This window comes from Penicillium argentinense (assembly GCF_028826775.1).
Source record: "Penicillium argentinense strain IBT 30761 chromosome Unknown utg000002l_segment0_segment0, whole genome shotgun sequence".
NCBI classification, from domain to species: domain Eukaryota; kingdom Fungi; phylum Ascomycota; class Eurotiomycetes; order Eurotiales; family Aspergillaceae; genus Penicillium; species Penicillium argentinense.
In genome coordinates this window covers 1,723,328-1,746,875 of record NW_026622661.1, presented here as the reverse complement: position 1 = coordinate 1,746,875, position 23,548 = coordinate 1,723,328, and the positions used below count along the sequence as shown (strand labels likewise).

At 51.4% G+C, this 23,548-nt stretch overlaps 3 protein-coding genes across 3 annotated transcripts; 2 read left to right on the top strand and 1 right to left on the bottom strand.

Annotated features, from left to right (window-relative positions):
* Positions 1-5,508: 5,508 nt before the first annotated feature.
* On the bottom strand, positions 5,509-14,287 carry gtb3 (glycosyltransferase family 4 protein; the record flags this gene model as incomplete). Its single annotated transcript, XM_056613995.1, has 3 exons — positions 5,509-13,974; positions 14,046-14,135; positions 14,222-14,287. The coding sequence occupies 3 exons, from the start codon at positions 14,285-14,287 to the stop codon at positions 5,509-5,511; spliced, it is 8,622 nt and encodes a 2,873-aa protein (XP_056479036.1).
* Positions 14,288-16,284: 1,997 nt separating this feature from the next.
* On the top strand, positions 16,285-19,113 carry agd3 (putative extracellular serine-rich protein; the record flags this gene model as incomplete). Its single annotated transcript, XM_056613994.1, has 1 exon — positions 16,285-19,113. The coding sequence occupies one exon, from the start codon at positions 16,285-16,287 to the stop codon at positions 19,111-19,113; it is 2,829 nt and encodes a 942-aa protein (XP_056479035.1).
* Positions 19,114-22,297: 3,184 nt separating this feature from the next.
* On the top strand, positions 22,298-23,230 carry N7532_001499 (endo alpha-1,4 polygalactosaminidase; the record flags this gene model as incomplete). The annotated part of the gene is made up of 1 exon (XM_056613993.1): positions 22,298-23,230. One exon carries the CDS (start codon positions 22,298-22,300, stop codon positions 23,228-23,230), a length of 933 nt encoding a protein of 310 aa, XP_056479034.1.
* Between the last annotated feature and the right edge of the window lie 318 nt (positions 23,231-23,548).

The following is a 23,548-nucleotide window of genomic DNA, read 5'->3' as shown; positions in this document are numbered from 1 at the left end:
TGACGTTTCTCCGGAGAGGTATACTGACAATCAACCAGCTATTAGTTGGCTTTCGAAATTCCATGAGGCAACGAAATATAGGATGAACAGTGGCCAAAAACAGAGTGATAACATTGTCTGGTGTTCGGTGAGAGTGAGTCGCAAGGATGTGCTAGCAGATCAAGGAGAGCGATGGGTAGGAGTTGTGAGAAACTTGAGCAATGTGGTTGTAGTGATGGGGTGGGTAAGCGAAAACGAAATTGTTTATCCATGTTAGTAGGCAGGTGATAGAAGACAAGAAGTGAGAGAAAGGTGACTGGTAGCATTTGGAGATAAAAGTGAGAGTAAAGATGAGAGTAGGTAACGGATCGAAGATTGGTGAATCGATAATTAAACAGCACTAGGAATCATAGTGTGTGTCGTGTGTCAATGTGGAATGACTCCGAGGCATCACAGTGTATGCCGCAGAATAAGTTCCACGTCAATGTCACACTGTCGGATATACATCAGTGATGTCCGCCAGCTAAAGACCGCCAACTCGAAGCATCACAATACCCTAGTGTATTTTCCTTCTTTTCTTTTCTTCTATTTTCTTGAATGTTTTATTGTGAGCTTTTACGAAATTCGCAGATAAGTGGTTAGAGGCTTGGTGGCGTGGTAGAGGGTATTCTGCCATTGTGTTGTATTCTGCTCAAAGTTGTCGTGAACACAAATCCGTTCAGGAGGCTCGAGGTGGTTGATTATCATATATGCTTTCTTTGGTGGGGTAATTAAATGAATTTGACTAAACCAGGGTACGGGACACAATTGTGTATGCAAGCGACCTTGAAGGTTCATGGTTATAAAATTGTTGTCCAGATGTCAAGAAAACATACTTCCAAGGTTGGGAGCATGCTGCGCAATACCGCAGTGAGCATTATTAGCTGCGCTTCAAGATGTGGCTCCCCAACTTAAATTCATCTTGCCGTGCCTCCCTTGCGATACTAATGAAACAATCCTTTGCTCTGCAGTTTCTCGCCGGTCTTACGGGTGATATCACGTCAATTGTGAAGTCTTATTGATGTGGTGAAACCGGGTTGTTTAATTGATATTTTTTTAATGTATATGTTAAGGCTGAGAGGCTTCAATTTGTTCCTTCCACGAGTGTTGAAAGAAAAAAAATGTGACGCGAAGGGTCAGCATTTACTTGCACTCGAGGAGTGTTCCAATCTAGGATCGACATGCACAGGATATATTTACACATCACACTACATCGAATTATGAAATATTGCGAAATTTTTGGCAATGAGACTGAATTTCGATATAATGCGACCATTGAACAATGGTGATTTTAGAGCCTGAATTATCCATGGCAAATTAAGTACACTTGAAGAGGCTGGGACGAAACCCGACAAAGACAAGATGACTCCACAATCACACAATAAACGCACAAACAGAATGTCGAATGGTGGCACGTGATTTAAGAAGCTTGCGGTGATAGCTCAGTTGGGAGAGCGCACGACTGAAGTCCACTTCGGTTTGAAATCGTGAGGTCACCGGTTCAATCCCGGTTCGCCGCATCAATTACTTTTTTGCTTCAGATACAATTTTTTGGAGCTACGCCCTTTTTAAGTGGCTGGGGCCAACCAAGCATTCTCGGTTAGTTGGAGTGAGTGCAAACCAGCTGACCGCCCTTTTTTGCCATGTCAGTCTGCAATAAATTTCCGCAACTAATCTCATGTAGGCAAAATTTTAGCAATTTTTATCCACTGCGGTGATAGCTCAGTTGGGAGAGCGCACGACTGAAGTCCACTTCGGTTTGATATCGTGAGGTCACCGGTTCAATCCCGGTTCGCCGCATAAGTTTTCTAATTCCGTTCCTTTTTTTTCCCTTCGCACAAAATGCCACGTCAAAATAGCTGAGCGCAACTTGATATGGAGGCAGTGTTGGGATTATCGCACTTCACTATTTTTTCTGCTACATCGTCAGGCTGTCGATTCATGATGGCAAAAACTACAGAACGCTACGTCACTTGCGGTGATAGCTCAGTTGGGAGAGCGCACGACTGAAGTTCACTTCGGTTTGAAATCGTGAGGTCACCGGTTCAATCCCGGTTCGCCGCAACAATTTTTTGACTCGGAACATTTTTACTGTCCACCCCACAAGTCAAATCGAAACATGTGACTTGTGATGGTGCCTGATTTTTAATTGCAGTGCGACGTCCAAGCTCATGTAGGCAAAACTTTTGTAAACTTACGTAGACTGCGGTGATAGCTCAGTTGGGAGAGCGCACGACTGAAGTCCACTTCGGTTTGAAATCGTGAGGTCACCGGTTCAATCCCGGTTCGCCGCATCAATAATTTTTTTCCAGTTATTTTTCCAAGTTCACAAATATCGTCGACTTGCCTGCAAAACACGCAAGTCATTTTCTACCTTTAATTTGACGAGGCGATGCCTTCCTAAATGCTCAGCATGCTGTCGACGCGGAGACGACCTAATGGCCGAGGTAGCCACACTTTTTTGTTAAGAGATATATGGGACTTTGATACGGTACAGTGTATCATTCGTAAGACATCCGAATGCTCCCTATCGACAACTTGCCCTTTTCAACTAATTTACTTGCTCATTATTTCAAAAAAATAGCCTTTTGCAAATACTCCGCGTTTCCCGTGTTTTTAGTATAGGTTTTTCCTGTTCATTTAGGTTTTCTACTACTATGATGCGAATACAAGGGCAATATCTTGCGAGCTTTTTCTTAAAGTTTCTCATTATTCACAGTAAATAAGGTCCACATTGTTACCCTCAAGGCGCTGTCAGGAAGTAGTGTATTTGGACTCACCAAACTGGTGCGAGCAATATGATTGATAAGTCCGCCTGTCGTCTTCCAGCCGTGCCAGCTTGTCACATTCCATCTCCCAAATCTCCTTTATCGCCCCAAAACAACCTTTTGTGTTCATATTCATCCACAGTTTCATAACCCGATTGAGATTTCCATATGTCGCTGGCAACGTACCCTTGGGCTTTCTCCTTACCATATATTCTGTGGCAACCGTCAAACAAGAAAATAGCGCCAACAATGGAATGATCGGCGAGTGCGACATTAAAATTTTCGTCAGCTGAAAATGAGCACCCAAATACCCACTGAACAATGGCTTTGAACGACATCATTGCGACCGTCTGCCATTGAATGTTGGGGAAAACCGAAGGGTCGAAATCGGCTCCCGTCGATTTCAGATTGCGCCAAGATGCTTCATCGCGCGAAATCTTGAAAATGAGCTCCTCATCTGAGCTCCACACAGAGCAGAGAAAACGTGATAAATGATTGTAACACAATCTGGACAAGTATTCCCAACCAATAAGGTGTCGATCCTGCGACCTGACCGAATTGAATCCACATTCCCCCGTAGAAATACCAGTAGTGCTGGACATCGCGAGACCACGCGACGACATTGTCCGTTTCGTAGCCTTTGACTGATATGTAGGTGCCGTGGGCAGTAGACCAGGCTTTAAAAATCCGCAAAATACCACAATGCGACGCACTATCGTTTTAATGAAATGTTTTTATTGATATATGCGTACATGATTGAGAAATCAATACATTTTGAAGTAAACATTAAGTACATAACGTAATCGGTAAGCGAGCCGCGCATGTAAGCCAGTCGCGCACCCACCCCAAAACGCGTCTATGAATTAGCACTTAATTCATTCAACCACCCACCATGCCACCAATTCGTGCCAGAGGCTCTACAAATTCAACAGAGCAAGAGGGTAGGATATTATTAGCCATCCAGGCTATTAAAAATCAAGAAATATCCTCCGTTCGCAAAGCTGCGCGCATTTATAATGTGCCTGAAACTACACTTCGCGATCGTCGTCACGGCACCACAAATCGCGCGATTTCTCGCGCAAATTCGCATAAATTAACAGAAATCGAAGAGGAATCACTTCAAAAATGGATACTCTCTTTAGATGATCGCGGAGCAGCGCCCCGGCCATCTACTGTACGCGAAACTGCGAATCTTCTTCTCGCGGCCCGCGGAACTACACCAGTTCAAACCGTCGGAGAAAAATGGGTTTATAACTTCGTAAAACGACACCCAAGCCTATCATCCCGATTCTCAAGACGTTATAATTACGAACGTGCGAAGTGCGAAGATCCAAGAATCATTAGGGAGTGGTTTGATCTTGTTCAAAACACCATTCTTCAATACGGCATCGATCCCGACGATATTTATAACTTCGATGAGACTGGTTTCGCGATGGGATTAACAGCGACCGCGAAGGTTATCTCGAGGGCTGAATACTACGGTCGGCGATCGCTTTTACAGCCCGGAAATCGCGAGTGGGTGACTACAATCGAGTGTACGAATGCTTCAGGGTGGGCGCTCCCTCCGTGTGTGATTTTTAAAGGCAAAGTTTTGATCGAGGGTTGGTTCGATAATCTTCCGATAGACTGGAGATTCGAGGTTAGTCCGAATGGCTGGACTTCCGATGAGATCGGCCTTCGTTGGCTCGAAAAGCTCTTTATTCCGTCGACTTCTTCGCGTGTGAAGGGAAGGTATCGACTTTTGATACTCGATGGTCACGGAAGCCATTTGACTCCGAAATTCGATGAACTTTGTGAAAAAAACGATATTATACCAATCTGTATGCCTGCGCATTCGTCTCACCTTTTACAGCCACTCGATATCGGCTGTTTTGCCGTGTTAAAGCGCTCGTACGGTCGGCTAGTTGAAACGAAAATGCGGAACGGAATCAACCATATCGACAAACTTGATTTCCTCGAGGCTTATCCTTCCGCGCGAAACGAAGCCTTCCGCTCCGATACTATTTTAAATAGCTTCAGAGCAGCTGGTTTGGTACCTTTTTCACCCGATCAAGTGATCTTAAAGCTTGATATTTGTCTTCGAACCCCGACCCCCCTCCGAGCCGGGATAGCGAATCAAGCCAGAATTTTACACCAAAAACCCCTTTTACCGATAAACAGGTACGTCGGCAAGCTTCATCAATCAAAGCTTTACTTCGTACGGGGTCTCGAAGTCCACCAAGCCCATCAGATCGAGCGTTAAACCAGCTTATTAAAGGCTGCCAACTTTCGATGCAGAGCGCTACTTTACTAGCGGAGGAAGTCAAAGGATTACGGGCGGAAAACGAGAAGAAGAAACAAAAACGCACTAGATCTCGCAGGCAGATGCCTTCCACTGAGGGCCTCTCGGTTTTCGAGGCCTCTGCATTAAAAATGCAGTCGCAGCAAGCAATTGAACCCGCTCCACCCCCCGGGGATGGAAGGCCTTCGGAGGGTTTACAGCCACCTACGCGGGCCCAGCGAGGATGTGGAATATGTAGGCGCCCGGGACATAGAAGGGAGACATGCCCAGATAGACCAGCAAGTTAGCTGAATTAGATTAATAGCGTTTTTGTTGAAATAAATGCATTTAAAATTAATAGGTTGCTTAAGGTGCGCGACTGGCTTACATGCGCGGCTCGCTTACCGATTACGTTAGTGAAGATATAGTATGTATAAGTAAGAAAGATAGCGAATCCAACTTTTAACCGCTAGGGATCATCCCAGATCTCACGAGGAAGTCCTCCCTCATAATTGTGCTGACATCCGAATTACGGTATTGCAACAAGTCTTCCCGATGCAAGCCACGCACCTGCTCTCTGCCGGCCGTCGACATTGAGCGCGCATACGATTGAGGTCGGCGCTGGCCTGCCGCGAAAGGTCTCAAGTTCGGCGACATCATACCGGTCGGTGAACGGCTGCCTGGGGTACCATTATTCGACAGTCGAGAGTGCCTAGGCGCAAAGACAGGAAGTCGAGCGTAAGACTCTGCATCGGTCGAGACATTGCTCAGACTGAGAGCGGAGATGTCGGAGATGGGGCGGTTTCGACCACTCTGCAGCGGGTAATTTGACACCGAGCTGTAGACAGTCGACATTCCCGAGACAGCGGATGAGCGCCACGAGTGTACTGCATTTCGTGGGATCGTGATGACTTCTTCTTCGACAGCGGCTGTCTGTCCGACGGCTGTGGCGATGTCGGCGGGCTCCATCACATCGCCTGCTGCCCGGCTGGCCATCATTTTGACGGACTTGCCGATCCACAGCATCTGTTCGTGCTCGCGCAGGTATCGATCACCACTGAAAGACTTCTGCACAATCTTGCGGGTCATCATGCCCAGCTTGCGGCGCTGCTCGCTCTTCGCGTACATGCGGCGTGTAATTGCTGCGACATCTTCGGGGGTCGGCGAGGAGGTGAGGACTGGCACCGGCTCGTTGTCGTCGCTGTATTTACCCCATTCACCGAGCATAGCCAGCATGGAGATCTGGGCCTTGGCAAGTGCATGGGCATCGTTCGGAGCGACGACAGCGCTGAAGCGCGAGAAGTCGTCGGGGTCGCTGAGTACGCGCAACGAGGCACCCACATCCGTGCAAACAACCGGGGCCCCTGTCAGAGCTGCTTCACCCAGTGCCAGAGGTAGACCTTCCGACAAAGACGAATTGAGGAAGAGCCAGGTGTTCTCGAGGACCTTCATCGGATCGGCTGTTCCGCGCAGTGTGACCTTGCCCCGAAGACCCTTTGAAGCAATGATCTCCTGGCATTCGGTAGAATAGGTCGGAGCTTTGTCGATAGCACCGTAGATATCGAGGTGATAGTCCTCGAACTTCCACTGGTTGATGATGATGTCGGCTGCCAGAAGCGCTGTCTTGATATCCTTCGCGTACCACACGTGAGACAACATGGTCACCGTCGGGCGCTCGGATTTGATCTCCTTGACAGGTGCGAACTTCTGCATATCAGTGATACCGTTCACGACGGGGTCGACCTTACGACGGAATGTGTTTCGGTGCTCTATTGTGCCCTGGCAGGTTCCGATCTCGACCTCCCAGCCGGGATTGAAGAAGTCGGCGCAAGGAAGAATGATGTCGGCGTGGTGGAGAGTCAGGACAGACGTGACGCGCATGAGACCCAGGAGCGCATTTCGCACGAAGGGGGAAAGCTTGCAAAGAGCGGAGGAAAGGCAGAGATTGGTCTCACGCCAGCTGATGGCGTGGTCCCAGACTTGCAGCGTGCAGTTTCGCTTGATCTTGCAGACAACGCCGTAAGATGCACTGACACTGTGGTGGGAGGCTTGGAAAACGCCGGGAACCTTGTCGGGGACAGGGATAGAGAAAATGAAGAGATAGCGATACCACAGTTCCAAAGCCACGTCGAGAGATGAGAGAGTTGGCAGTTCGGTGTCGAGCCAGTCCCGTGACGGGATCGCATTGGGCATGTCCGGAGTCAACCACAGATCGCGCCAGGTCTGCTTCACGATTTCGCTGTTCCAGACTTGGGACCAGTGTCGAGACTCCTGGAAGTAGGTGTTGAGGTTGACCAAGGCACGAGTTGCGCGGTGAATATCGGCTTTGGAGAGATGGATGGCGCGTGCGCCCTTCACCAGAGCAGTGAGGATAGGAATGAAGTTCATCTTGATGTCAAACTCGCTTGCAGATGTCACATTGTCAACTTCCGAGTCTAGCTTGTTGTGGAAGAGACCGTGGGTGGGAGTGAGGAAATCCAGACCCCAAAGCGGAATAACCTTCAAGGACTGGATATTTTGTTCTGTCTGGTGCTTGGGGACACCGAAGTCGTTGGCTGACTCGCAAATCATGTGCCATTTGATGGTTCTGAGGGAGTTGATCATGTCTCGTCGACAGGCAGAGACACCACCTCCCTCGTTGGGCCAAGTACCATTGTCTGCTGCCATAACATGAAGGGTTTCCTCAGTGTCATTGGCGAAGTCCTTGGATCGAGTAGTAACGACCGCGTCGCCTCCAGGGCCAAAGCTCATCAAGTCACTAATCTTGACAGCCAAGGGGGTCCAGCTCGAAATGTTGTCGTCCAAGTCTGTGCTAGCCATAATAGCATCTGCGCGGAGATTGACGTACTTCTTCGCATTTCCAAGATTGCCCCAGTCACGGCTGCGCCAGTATGGAGCAAGAACGCTATCTTTGCGAAGCAGGCGATCATCCATCCAGCGAACCACGATACCATCGAGATCAGTGCGGTCTTTCCACGCCTTCCACATCAACGAGCGAGCTCGAGATGTCGAGACGGCGAAGCGCTTCTTGGTCAGGCCAAACAGTCGGGTGAAGATATTCGACCGAAGGCTCTTGCAGTACAGGAACGGGTTGTCGTGTAGGAAGCTTGTATATTTCGGTTTGGCCAAAACACCAAGGTAATCATGCTCAATCATCGGCGGGGTCTGGACCTTCATTCCATTGATGGTGGTGAAGATGGTGGGGTGGAACTTGTGATCGTACAGCCAGCGGCTTTCATACACATCTGCGCTGCCAATTTGGACAAAGGTCGCTTCCATGACCTTGGAGTGGGGGATATAGCGGTTGTGCTTCTCAGGGTGGCGAAGCGGAGGAGCACACCAGGAAACATTAGCGGTAATGTGAGACAGGGAGAACTCAGCGCGCAGAAGCTCATCACCGAAGCGAGGGTTCTTGCGATAGTGATACTTGAAGCTGACCAAGTTGCCATCCTTCATGTATGAACCTCTGTCAACAAGACCACTGCGGTTGTAGATGATGCTCTGGAGATGATTCTCGCCTTGAACACAGCGCCGACCCAGTGGAGTACGATTGTTCGATGACTTGCCGAGCTTGAAGCCCTTCTTGCCTGGTGCATGGTAGTCGTAGTGATATTCGTTGATGAGCTTGCCGTCTCTGAATTCTTGCCGAGTGAGAAGCAACATGCTGCTGGAGTAGCTGCTGATGTACTTGAGTGCCTTGGCCTCCTTCGGTTCCGTCTTGTGTTCGCCGGCATATTGGTAGAACTTGAAATCACCATGAGTTTCCTCATGTCGGAATGCCGTGAATGTCCCGTCCATGCCCTGGATGATGACTCTACTCTTTTTGATGTGGACAGTCATGGACTTGGTCTCTTCCCAGAGGCGCTTGACATTCTTGCGACCGTGGAACAGGAAGAAGGACAGACCGAAATCTTGCATAATCTTGGCATAGATCCAGATCATGTTGAGCAGGAAAACCGAGGGCACACGAACGAAGGTAGGAAGGGTCTGGCTGACATGGTCGAACTCTCTCTGAAATTCAGGGTCGGCAATCAAAGCAATCAACACAAACTTGATAACCGAGCTGAGCCTGTGGTAGATGTAGCTGAAAGGAGACTTGACGAGCGAAATGGCGACTGGCAACTTTCTAGGAACATAGGGGATATATTCGCTAGTCTCGGGATCCTTCGGCACGGCGGCTTCTCCAGTTCCGTAGTGAGCGTAGTCGAGAATGCTGATTGCGGTGGCAGCTCCAAGGTTGCATCGGGCGATATGGACATCAAGGCTTTGTGAATCAAATTGACACAGTCGCATCCGAAGCCACTGATGCTGGCTCATCGAAAGGTCGCAAGGAAGACCCAGGCATCGGCTGAGCAGAGCAGTTCGAACTTCGATGGTGAGCTTGTCCCAGTGCAGATCGGGCTCAAAGCCAAGGCAAAGCTGGCGGAGGAGCTCCTTCTTGGCCCAGCGGACGACAAGAGATGTATTAGCTTCTTCACGGAGTTGGCGAGCCATGGTGTGAGAGACGCCACCAGAGACGATCGCCTCGGAAAGCATAGCGTAGTCGTGAGGAACACCCATCATCATCTCGGCGACGGCGTGGACCATCGTCTCGGCAATGATCTGGCAGTTGGCGCTGATATCCAACCGCTCATCGTGAAGACCCCGGACGCTGATGGCCAAATGAAGAATACCCTGGTTATAGCAGCCCAATGCTCGGATTCCAGGGCCCAATGAACCTTGAGGTACGAGCTCGACTTGGATCCCATTCTCTTCCCATTGCCTAAGGGTCTTGCCAATGATATCTATCGCATTTGGGAAAGCCTCTTCCACTCGAATTTCTTCCCGGCGATTAAGCAAGGAGTTCTTGATCTCAATCCCGGGGTGGGCTTCGAAATCAACCCGGAAGCGTGAATCGTCAGGAAGCAGCGAGATCCTCTCATAGAAGCTTTGAAGTTCTTGCTGGGACCATTCGGGGTCTGACCAGGCCGTGGTGAAAGCGTGATAAATCCGGCCCATCTCGACGAGAGAGTCAATCTTGCCGGGCATGCCCATCTTCGCGTTCCAGAGGGACAAGATAGCAACAATCCAGGTTGCGGCTCCAAGACCAATGATTTGCGAATACAGGAAATTGGGGAATGAGACCCGAAGACCGATTCCGATCGGGAGACCGATTATAATTCCCGTCAGGAGTGGTTTCAGCGCGTGAGGTCCAGTGAAGATCTTGGTGTATTGGTACCAGATCAGACCGGTGTATGCGAGAACATACGCGAAGAAAACGATCATGGCCTCAATCGATGACTGAAATGTCCAGATGAGGGCAGTAGAGACAGCAAGACTCCATACGTGCCACAGGAGGAACTTGAAAAGCGTTTTCCAGTAGACCTTTCGGCGGAACTGGACATCTCCCTTCTGCGTGGGGCGGATGTGCTTGGACTCGGTGATGGCAGTCGGTGCCTTGCCTCCGATCGCCTCGTGAAGCTCTTGAGCCTTGGTGTCGATAAGCACAGCACCGATCAGATAGTAAGCCAGAGCAAAGCCAGTAGCCATGCGATTTGCATCAGTAGTAGAAGCAGTAAGAAGACCGATCAGGTGGTCACCACTCAGCAGCTGTACCCACTTGTCAAGAAGAGCAATGACGAAGTACAGGACACCACATCCAATTTCCTTACTGGACTGGCGCCAGTGAACAAATGCATTGTGAAGTCGAAGACCCTTCTGGGAGTTGCGCAAAACGTCCAGAGCAACCTTTGTCTGAATATTCCAGCCCGAGCTGAACGGAATTGGGCGCGAAACATCGGCATAGCGGCAGTACCAGTCGAGCAAGAAGTTGGTCGACTCCCAATCGCGAGCAAGCTCTTTGACAAGTTTGTCAGTGGTGGACTTGGAGAATACGCTTCGCGACTTCTCGGTCAACACATCTTCCAGAAGGGATTCTCTGGCCAGCTTCAGAGCTGCAGGGTCACTCAGGCTTGCAAAGACCTTCTCATCATTGTTCCCATGGGCTGAGATATACCACTTCCGAATCTCGGTGTCATCAGTTCGTCGAAGAGACTGGTACCAGGTCACCCACTTGGAAGTGGTTGAGCGCAGGCAGAGCAGAAGCACGCCGATGAAGATGTAAATGACAGCCAGATAAATTGCGGAGTCGTTTCCAGCGAAGGTGGTAATGATGGGAGACAAAAAAAGAATTGGGATGCAAGTGATGATGGCCTTGCGTCCCGAAAGGAAGGACGAACCGGGGTAGCTGAAGCTAGCCAGGGATGCAAATGTCGAGAAGTAGATGGTCAGGGCAATCAAATAGAGGTAGAAGATAATGCCAGCGCGCGGGCTTCTGACGGCTGAAATCGCGACAAAGCCGATCAAGCCACCAGCCACGGTGAAGGCAATACCAGCAATCAGGCGGATCAGGACAAACATGTTCGCAGCAGCGAAGGCCATCGAGATGAGGTAGTAGGGACCACCGCAAGCGATCATAGTACCGATACCACCAGAAAGCAGCAGCGAGATCATCAAAGCCATGGTTGCGCTGTTTTGCTCTTCGTGGGTCATATTGGAAGACAGATACAGACCACGCCCGATGATAGTCAGTAAGATGATATCGATCAAAGCGGGAATAGCGAAGACACTGAGGAAAGTGAAGCGCTGGTATCCACGCATCGGCTTTGACTTGTCATCGGGGTTGACATCGATCTGGGCTCCAGCGTAGGCCGTCGCAAGCTCAGGCGCACCATTGACCCAGTCTGGGGGCTGGTTCTGTGGAAGCTTGTAGTACGCTCTGAAACGATCGGACAGGAGCTTGCCGAAGACACTGGGTGCAACATCGAAGTATGCCTCACAACGAGATCCGAGAGCAAACGACTCGGCAAAGGCTGCAGACTGGTCGGAGTGAAGGTTGAACAGTGGGTTGCGATCCGTCACCTCAGCGTAGATCTCATCGAAGGCACCTTTGCGCGCGGCGCAGAACAGAGAAAGTGTCATCATGTCAATGTAAGCATCAATGTTGCCATCTTGGGTCAGCTCGCAGAGTCCCTGAGTGATACATGCGAGCTCATCCTCCTGGTGGTTCTTCAAGATGCGGTTGAAAGTCTCGTCGACTTGGGTGAAAAGATTGAGAGAACTGGCAACAGATGGATGAGGGCACTCTTGCTCTTTGTACCAGTCGATACGGGACTTGATCAGTTCCTCAGGAGAGATTGATCCTTCCAGGTAGCCGACTGTGTTAAGCTCCTTCAACTGGGCGAAAGATGGAGTGTCAAGAAGCTGCTTCCGAATATATGCACAAATTGTCTCTGATAGGTCGGTCTGAGAATCAGTGAGAGAAAGGTGCTGCAAGAGTAGCAGCCTCTCTTCGGGGCTGAGAACATCAATATCCTGAGTCATACGTCGAGGGAGACCGGCGTTAGGCATCAAGTCCTCCGACCAAGCCGCGAGTGCAACTTCGGTTTCGAAACAGACATGACGAGAAAACCCTTTCGAGGAGAGGAAGGTGTGCAGCACGGTTCCGGCGAGACCGGGGGCATTCTTCGAAACGAAAATCTCAGTCTTCTCGGTCTCGCTGTCAATCTGGTAGACGGACCAAAATCGGACATCAGAGGTCTTTCGCATGCCAGAGTCCAGAGCGAGATACACATTCAGCGATTCGTTTGAAGCCTGGTCCGCAAGTTCCTTAATTGTATTAGCGAGCTGGTTGTCTCCACTAGAGAGATCGATTGTCTCGTGGAATTTGCGAAGAAGTAGCGCAATACTTTGAATTTTCGAAGCCGGAACAGGGTGAAGAAGACCTAGGCCCTTAAGTCGCTGTTGGGACTGAAGAATCTCAGCGAACGCCATCGTCGTCGAGTCGGATCCGAGGGGGAAACATCCCAGCGCCGTGTACTCTTGACCGGACATCGAGATAGACAGTGGGCTACCCTGCGACTTGACTTGTGCAACCCACTCGGGCGGATCTCGAAGTCGGGCGCCTGGGCTGCGCGGGCAGGTAGTTTCGGTTTCCTCCGAATCGAGAAGCTCGTTGACAGCAGGGAAGAGACCGCGAAGAGTGCCCCATCCGGTCTGAGTATCAGCAAATGGTGAGATTTGAAGATTCGAGCGCCAAGTATCATGTGTCTTCATGACATCAGCATCCTTCAACCAACCAAAAGCGGGAAGTGGCTCGATTGTTGGGGTATTCAGGTCGGCGTCCTCCAATGCGGCCTCGGAGCCAATCCACGCAATAGTGCTGTAAAAGTTGCACCACTGAAGGGATCTGCGAACCACTGCGTTCGAAATAACCACGTCATCCTTGACCGTTTCCCAGGCTAGGACTACAAAGTCTCTCATGCAAGACTCGGACACAAAAGCCTTGATGGTGGATTGCAGCTTCGCCATCTGGAAGTAGTCTCTCTTTTCGCCGGAGGGCATGATGCTGATATTCCGAACGACTAATCCGGAAACAGCACTCGTCTGAAGGGCCTTTCTGTTTTTCAAGAAGACAGGCGATCCAGTCTCCAGGAAGACTTCCAAGCCAAGCCCCTTGACCACCTCGAAGAAGCTCTTTTGGACGGCCGGGGTGAAGTGGTCTTCCCAGTTCGCGAATAGGATACCAGAGTAGCCGGTGTTACTGAAGTTGTTGGCAATAATCTCTTCGAGGGTTTCAATGGCCGACAGAGCAGATTCCTTCACAGAAACAACCTTCGAGATATCGACTCGACCGAGAACCTGGTTGTGGCTGTTGCAGAGAACGGCCTCGGAGACGCCATTCTGGAAGGGATCCACGACCAGAACATCCCATTGTTGCAAAAGTCGAAGCTGCGATGCGGAAGGGGTCTGGTCAAAGCTTCCCAGGTACACCCCGAACGAGGACGGCTTATGCTTGGCCGGTTGCGTAATCAGATTCAGCTGTCGGTTGGCGAACCTTTCGAGGCTCTGAGAAACATTCGAGGGTACAGTATCTGACACTGGTCTCGACTATGAGAGTTGCTTCGTATCAGTATGTTGCATTCATTGGAATGCGACGTGGATCTCTGCGCCTTTCTCACCTTGTAATATTTAATGGCTGCCGAAACAGCAGACCAGATCATATGCACGGATCCGATAGTAATACAGGCCAACAAAACTCCGATCATCACCTACCATTAAAATGTCAGCATTCCATTTGATTACTCACTAGCTCCATGCTCCAGGTTCAGTTCTAAAGAAAACCAGGGAAACATACAAACTGCCACCAGTGGTTCTTCATCGCCCCCCACCCCACGGTGTGCACCGCAAGAATGTCCGCCATGGCGGGAGATGGTTGACAATCCTCGCTCTGTTTGACGAAATTCTCTCTAATAATAAACGAGAGGTAAAAAATTGATGGGATCAGGACGTGATAACCCTGTCAGTCCCGATATAAGAGCTGTGGCTATATTCGAGGGCCACTACAGCATCTTGAAACGGCGGGGTGGTGTCGAAAGCGAATGACAAAGAAAACGAAAGTCGGGAGGCGAGCTGGACGTTGAAGCAGATGATATGAGGAACGAGAGAATCTGCGCAAAGGCGAAAAAGCAAGTGAGGTAGCGACGATGCTGCGGTCACGGACAAGTCCGACCCAAAGCTACTGTAGCTTGCCTCTTAGCGGGGATGACAACAAGGGCCTGCTCGTATCAGTCGCTCGCCTCTTCTTGACTCTTTAGGAGGTTTAGCAAGAGCGATGGTCCGTGGCCCTCTTAGTCAATGGCGAGATGAAGACCTCTAACCCCCAGGAACAAAAATAGCCACGATAAATGACCCAAAAAAGTTTTACTTTGCCCAGCAAAGCCACCGGGATATGCAACAGGGGTGGGATGGCGAGACACGCGGTGGGCTTTTTCACCCGTGCTGCAGCTAGTATGTACCCGATGCCATGTGTAAGGCCAAGCCCCGCTCACCATGCGATCCATCATCGTGGTCGCGCTGCGACGGAGGCTGCTTTCCCATCTGCAGATCGCAGCCGGGGGGAGCCCTCGCCATTGTCCCACCTCACGCCTCGAGGCGTGGCTGCAGCTCTCTGCTTTGTCCATTTCAAGTCTTCGAATCAATCTGATTGTACCTGTTGGTATGCCAGACACCTCACATTCGATTCGGGACGTTCTCCGTCTTGGAAGCCGAATTGATAGATGGCGTGAGACACTTGCCAAGAACACCACGACTCACTCTGAGTTGGCTAGGTCGGTCTACTCAACTGATGGGGCCTGGTGAAATCTCGGCGTCCCTTGAACCGGATCCGATTTTTCTGTGAATATTTTTGGGGGGCATCGAGTTAGCACTTAACATTAGCGCCAGTGCTAACGGGCCGCAAAGAAGAAGAGCCGGTGTGGTTGGGAAGGCGCGAGACCCGATGCGGGAAAGCGCGGACGGTCACCGAATTACGGATGGGCGGGTGGTATTGTTGGTAATACGTGTAATTTGCAATACTGTCCCAGCTACACTAAGGTAGAATACAATACAGGTAGTCCGGATCATACCAGGCACCGTCTGCTCGCCAAGTTTGGCCGATGTATCTGCTACCCCCGCGCACGCCACCTGGTCCCGTCCCTTTCGATGAGCCCCAAAGGTGGACCTCGCTCACCGGGTCTTGGGACACTTGCATTTATCCTAGGTCGAGCAGGGCTCATCGCCAAACTCCGAACAGATGCATATTCTCGGAGCTTTTTGCCGGATGAACTATGGTGCCTTTCCTGTCTCACTCGCCGAGACCGACCTTCCTTTTCCTATTATTGCCTCCTATTTTCGGCCCATTCTCGCTTATCGTGCTCCTTTGCGGCCCAGGTAAATGCACTCAGGGCTGAAAAACACTACGAACCCTGCAGGAGTTCCCCACTCGCGGTGTCCTGACCTTTCGTGCAGAGCCAATGGAGCCACGCGAAAACACGGCCAGCATCCATTGATGGGCTCGGGGGCTTTGATCTGTCCCGAATCTACCGAACACATCTAACCCACAGTCCCTCCGGAAAAAAGGTCCCCATCTATCTCACTCCATCGAGAAACCAAGGGGCGGAGAAGCCGGGAAAAGATGACTGCAGTGTGGAAATTGTCATCGTAAAATCCATGCGTGATTGTCAGGACAGGCGATAGGTCTCCACGATCTGAGCACACTCCACTTCGAGTACATAAAGACCGACAATCATGCCGTTCTAGGGAGTTCAGATGCAAGCTTAGTGCCTTCGTTGCGCATCCGACCCTATCAATCGTTAGTACTTGCATGGTGCGTTGGGTCCTCTCATATTCACTCGTTCTGTACCCCTGGTCAACATCAAGATGGTCCACATCCCAGTCTGGGCCCTGAAGGTTGGCTGTTACTATGGCCTTATAACCTGCAACACTCGCCCCGGTGTTTGGCCTAAGAACAAGCCTGTCGTTGTTGCGTGGGAAGCTCCTCGCCCCACTACGACCGCCACTACCCCGGTTCAACACACTACTTCTACAAGTGCTGTGGTTGATTCCTCCACCATCCTCCCCAGTGTCACCACCACTGCTCAATCATCCTCATCTTTGACTCCGTCTTCATCTCCATCTGTCTCTATCACTCTTTCTTTTCCTGCTTCTTCCAGTGACATTGTTTCCTCCATTGAGACTCTTTTGCCCACTAGTACCGCCCCACCCTCCACCTTCGTGACATCGACTTCCCTGTCCGGTGTCCCAGGGTCTTCGAGCTCGGTTCTCTCCTCGTCTTTCTCGAGCTCCCTCGTCTCGTCTGCCTCAGTCCCGTCCCAATTGCCGGGCTCCTCTTCGGCCATTGTTTCTTCTCACAGTTCTTCTGCTGCTGCCTCATCCTCCTCGTCTGTTATTGGTACTTCCTCTCCTGCGTCGAGTCCCGTTAACTCCGGCTCTTCGTCTTCGGTGATTGGATCGAGCACCCGCCCTGCCAGCTCGTCTGCTGCTAGCTCTTCTGGTGTTAGCTCCCTGACATCGACCCCAGTCCCTAGCCAGTCTAGCAGTGTCGGCTCCTCTTCAGCGGCATCGTCTTCTGCAGCTTCTAGCTCGAATTCTCTCTCTTCGCCTGTTTCTTCCAGTGCCACTGTGACGCCCAGCATGTCTGGAACTTCCAGCGCTGTCTCTATTTCGGCCACGGCCTCCGCTTCTGCCATTGCTCAGGCCAATATCGCTGCCAACATTCTGGTCATTGCCCGTGACTCTGCCTCCGCCGGTGTGGCCTCGTCTGGTCTCAATGCCTACGGTATCCCCTTTACTACCCTGCTTGTTCCCAAGGCTGGCGTTGCTCTCCCTGCCTTGAACAGCAGCACTTCCGGAAATTTCGGTGGTATCGTTGTCGCCTCCGAGGTCAGCTACGACTATGGTACTTCGGGCTTCCAGAGTGCTCTGACCACCGACCAGTGGAACCAGCTCTACGCCTACCAGCTGGAGTATGGTGTCCGCATGGTTCAATATGATGTTTACCCCGGCCCAAACTATGGTGCCACCGCCATCGGCAGCGGATGCTGTGATACTGGCGTTGAGCAGGATATCTCCTTCACTGATATCAGCGACTTCCCGACCTCTGGTCTAAAGACTGGCGCTGGTGTTAGCACCAAAGGACTCTGGCACTATCCGGCTACCATCAGCAACACCACCTCAACCAAGCAGATTGCCTCTTTCGCTGCCAACTCTGTCACTGCCAGTGACTCTGTTGCTGCTGTCATCAACAACTTCGACGGTCGTGAGCAGATGGCCTTCTTCATTTCCTTCGATACCACCTGGAGTGCTACGTCCAACTACCTGCAGCACGCTTGGATCACTTGGGTCACTCGTGGTCTATACGCCGGTTATCGTCGTGTCAACCTGAACACTCAGATTGATGACATGTTCCTTGAGACCGATATCTACTACCCCAGTGGCACTACCTTCCGTATCCGCACCGAGGACATGGAAAACGTCAAGAACTGGATCCCCACAATCCTCGCCAAGATGAACCCCGGCAGTATTTACTTCCCGGAAGTTGGTCATAATGGAAATGGCAATATTGAGAACTCCTCCAACACCGACGCTGGATACACCGCCTGCAATGGAGGTGGCATTGAGTACGACTCTCCTCCCGACACTGCCCTCGAGTTCCAGAAGCCTCTCGGCACTGGTACCAACCTGTGGCCTGCTACTCCTACCACCTATAGCTGGAGCACTAAGTGCAACAACCTGGACCCTCTGCTTGTCTGGTGGACCACCGCTGCCAACCTGAACAGCTTCGGCTCCATCTCCCACACCTTCACCCACGAGGAGCAGAACAATGCCACCTACTCCGATGTGAACAAGGAGATCAGCTTCAACCAAGCCTGGATCAAGGCTGTCGGCATTGACCAGTCCGAGCACTGGACCTCCAACGGTATCATTCCTCCCGCCATCACCGGTCTCCACAACGGCGATGCCCTGCAGGCCTGGTGGGACAACGGTATCACCAACTGCGTCGGTGACAACACTCGTTCCGTCTTGCTGAACACACAGAACGCCATGTGGCCCTACTTTACGGTGACCTCCACCGACGGCTTCGACGGCATGCAGGTCAACCCCCGCTGGGCCACTCGCATCTATTACAACTGCGACACTCCCGACTGCACCCTGCAGGAATGGATCGACACTTCGGCCGGCAGCGGTACCTTCGAGGACCTGCTCGCTACCGAGAAGGCCGACACCATGCGCCACCTGTTCGGTCTGCACCACGACGGCTACATGTTCCACCAGGCCAACCTGCGCAATTCTGACGTTGCGGAACTGACCATCAATGGCGAGACTGCCAAATACTCCATCTTTCAGGCCTGGGTCGAGACTCAGGTCTACGAGTTCACCCGTCTGGTCGACTGGCCCCTGATCACCCTCAAGCACCAGGACATGTCCGCCTCCTTCCTGGACCGCTACAAACGTGATGCCTGCGGCTACTCGCTTAACTACACCGTCAGCAACAAGAAGATCACCGCTGTGACCGTCTCTGCTACCGACAGCAGCTGTAGCAGCAAGATCCCCGTGACCTTCCCAACTGCTCCCAGCAACACCCAGGGCTTCACTGTCGAGCAGGTCGGCAGCGACCCTGCTACTGTCTGGGTTCAGCTCTCTGGCTCTCCTGTTACTTTCACTCTGGACAGCCCGATTGCCCTGTAAATGGCTTGGCTCTTTTGACTCGCGACTACAAAAATTTTTCTTTTTCTTTGAGTATAATTGCTTTTGACTGCTGTGTGGAGGTGCCCCCTTTAGAGATATAGCTAATGGTTCCTAATTGGGTTGGATGTGATGATTACTCCAGATGCTGTGAATGATGATTGCTTTTAATGTTGATATATGCAAGCACATGCCATCAATATAATTCTGATTTGATTTCCAACAGCCTTGCCAATCATATTACAAAGTTGCCTTCACCCACGCCTTGCAATTCAAAATGTACACTTCTCTCTGGTGATTACCGGTGCTTAAGAATGGGAATAGACTTGTGCCTGAATACGAGGTACAACGTGACACGTCACAACCCGACCTCAACACCCATGTTCTGTCCAACTCTGAGCTGGTTCAAACAGCGGTCAAGCCGAGTACGATCCGGCCCTTGTATTGCAAACCATATTCCACATTCACTGTTGTCCGAGGCAGACGGGAAACATAATCCCACAACTCCAGGAAACAAGTACCGAGAGGCCTGTGCGACACGGAAGCCTTGGAAGTCATTTCCAACTCATTCCAATGTACCAAGAGTGCTCGAACAAAAGTACACAAAAAGTCAGACGTCCGTCTCATGAGCAGGTTTCCATCCCCAGAAATCCCCCCTTATGGCGCCGCCATCATACGTAGCTCAAATCTGCAGTGCCAAGCAGGCCACTCGGCGAGTACTCTATAATAAGGCAATTCACCTGGGCAGATGCAAGCCCCAGGCACATGGCGAGGACTTGCAGGTAGCACAGCATACATTGCAAAGTTCCGCTTTGGCTATGGTGATAAGAACCGGGTGCAAAGGAAAAGAAGCGGCTCAATACAAATGCACGAATTCATTGTTCGGCGCCGGGAAACGGCTGCAGCTACCTGAAGCTACCAACTAAACTAAGTTACCACAATTGGCTCATGCCATGGAAGAGTAACTCCGACCGAGGAAATACCGTGCTGAGCTCATTTGCACCGAGAGTAGGACTAGCAGAATACAGAAGCTGGGCTTGGCTCGGTTCCACGGTAAGCCCTACGCACGGGGACGAGGTCTAGTGCATCCGATGCCAACAGTACACTATACTAGCAGCATACTCACCAGCCGTGTTGAACGAAGTCGTGCCGGTAAGGTCGCAGCAGGCTTTACCCAAGCTGCTTACGGCATTAACGGCTCAGGCACGTCAGATGGCAGCACGTATGATCAGTACTCACTGGCAGTACCTAGGTACATGGAAAAAGATTGATCCACGCGGGCTAAGAGGCGTGTAGTGTCCGATGCGGCGGATATCTTGGCACGCATCGGCCGAGATTCTCTCGTAAAGGATTACTCATGCATCGTTTCACCAATCCCTAGTGTCAAGTCAGCAGTACCTATACTATTGTAGGGTAATTCGCCGGCAGGTACGGCCCAGCAGCCGGATGTGGCGTCAGATGGCGGGAGGGAGAATCAGGCGATTGGGTTATCTAGGAAACGATCCAACTGAATATTATTCGGATAGCGTTCTTCGTGTGCCTCAAGGCGCAGCTACACTAGTGTAGCTTCCGTGGCAAGTGTAGCTTCCGTGGGTCTATGGAGTCGAGATGGGAGGCAAATGCAAGCGAAGCTGGTCTAGATTGCGAGGGCAAGCACGCGGATTTCGCCCGGTTACCAGGGATTAGGAGAGTTAGGGCATTCAGGCTTTTTCTGCTGGTGCATAATTGCCGGTTGTGAGCCGGCAAGTTAGAGCCGGGCGATCAGTTTTGCTCAGGTCGATGTCGATCGGATCCGGTTTTCGAGCTGGAGAGCTGGATCGAGAATCGGACTGGTACTCGAGCCAGTCAAAGGCGTATTCAGGTACTGTACTGTATGTGTACTTGTACTCCATACCGTAATATATATATGACCCTGGTATTTGCAAACACGCGGTTTAGCCGGCCGATCGCAGCCAAGGCTCCGATCGCGAATCCACTCCTTCAACTTGCTCTTGCCAGCGCATGCAGATGGCCGCCCCGATGATTGGACTTGTTTTGGGTGCTCGCAGAGGGCAAATTGACGACTCTCGCGCTGATATTCATCACCAGATCAGACTCGTCACATCAGAAACAGGGGAAGCGCGGGGTTCAATTAAGAGTGGGCGCTCGGGGGGTACCGTTTTGTCCCTGGATGGGCTGACTGGAGATGACTCGTGCGACAACCTTGTGTGAGTGAGATAGCTCCCAACAGGTACGGCAGGAGCACTCCAAAATCGAGGTATACAAAGCGAGATGAGCCGGGGCCGCGCTGCAAACCCCGTGAAACGGAGGGCGAAACCGGGCAGCACTTTCGCCTCCAGCCGTGTCTAGCTCGTGTCTAGTTCCTTGGCGACGCTGGCTATTTCGGACGCGTTCGACCTAGCATAATTCAGGGGCCGATGGCGGCATCGCATTGGAACAGGGCCAGGCCCGCGAAACTCTTGAGGATCGAGAAAAGCTAAGGCCGGCTCGGTTGGATGTTGACTGGAATGTAGTATCAGATGGCCGCCTCATGCCGTGCCCATCGCTAATCACGGTAGATCAGCGTCGGTTCCACCACCTTATTTCCCGATCCAACCCATGTGGCCCAGAAGGATCTCTCCACCGTCAGACTGGCACTTGCAGCCCGAATCTAGGGTGTGGCTCGGTCGTGGCGCCTTGCTTGTTGAGAGTTCAGGTTGCAGGGTTTTCCCCCTTCCAACCGCCCATTGCCAGTGTTCTGCTCAGCCTTGTCTCTGCAGTGTGCACTCCCCATTTCCCCGGTCTGTCAGTGCAGAAACAGCCGCGTGCAAGCCACAGCAAAGCCCCTTTTGCTGGATTTTGTTTGTGAGGTGACATTGCAGCAGCAACTATTGTGGTTGCCTGTTGCGAGGATCGCCCCCGTCTCAGCCCCCATCTGCGCCTGACCCTGTCGCTGGACCCTTTTTCAGTTTTCTTTGAGCTTAAAGGAGCCTATTCCCCATATTCGCCCTTGATTTGCTACATCCCCCATTTTTATCTTTCTGTTATCTCATCGCGTGCAGATCCGAGCTCTCCGTGATCATGCTCGGCGGCCGGTGACCTGCTCTTCGAAGTTTCTTGCTGGTGAAATACACGTCGCCGTCCGACTTTAGCTGATCATTACATTCGTTTCTTCTTCTGCATTCTACATCTTTTAATTTCTCTAAACATGACTTCCAAAGGCGGTTGGTGGGCCTGGTCGACCAAGAAGAAGGTCTTCCTTTTCTCCCTCATCGGTATCGCCATTGTCGCCATCGGCGTCGGTCTCGGAGTTGGACTCGGCATCGGTCTGAAGCACGGCAGCGACGACAACGATGAAGGTAGCGGCAGTGGAGGCGACACCGGTGGAAACACCACAGTGAAATGGCAGCCGGAAGTGGGCGTCAAGTGGCAGATCGAGCTGCTCTACCCTCTCAACAACACCAACATCGACGCCGACGTCTACGACATTGACCTGTACGACAACGAAAAATCCACCATCTCCAATCTGCAGGACATGGGCCGCAAAGTGATCTGCTACTTCTCCGCCGGCACCTACGAGGAATGGCGCTCGGACGCGAGCTCCTTCGAAGACTCAGACCTGGGCAACAATCTGGATGACTGGCCCGGCGAGCGCTGGCTCGACACCAATTCCAAAAACGTGCGGAAAATCATGCAGACGCGTCTGGATCTCGCGCAGACCAAGGGTTGCGATGGCGTTGACCCGGACAATATCGATGCGTACGATAACGACAATGGTCTGAAAATGACCAAGTCCGACGCCATCAACTACGTCAACTGGCTCGCCGGACAGGCTCATAGCCGTGGCCTCTCCATTGGACTCAAGAACGGTGGTGCGATCATCAGCTCCGTTATCAAGAACATGCAGTGGTGTGTCAATGAACAATGCGCGCAGTACGAGGAGTGCGATACTTACGCCGCCTTCACGGATGCCAACAAGCCTGTCTTCCACATTGAGTATCCCAAGGGCGACGAGACTAACGACGAAAAAAATGTCACGACTAAGCAGATGTCCTCGGCCTGCAAGGCGGACAGTGCGTCCGATTTCTCCACTGTCATCAAAAACATGGACCTGGATAACTGGGTGGAATACTGTTCTTGATCATATGTACCATTTCTTTTACAGCGCTGCAATGGGTCAATATCTGTACCAATCTATACTCCAATGTCATCGATATCATGATCTCTTCCTCGTGTCTGGCCCCTTGGCAGTGTCAGCAGTCAGAATAGTACCCGGTTGAGAAATCATATCCATAACAGCTTAATCACAAATCACGATCATGAGTGTTCGCAAACCACTGGCACTCTCCTTGCCAGCACAACTTACACCTACGGCCGAGCCCATCACCCGAACTCTCACCGAAGCCCAAACCCAGCATCCTCGCCATTTCATGCCGCATTTCGATCAAACCCATCCACC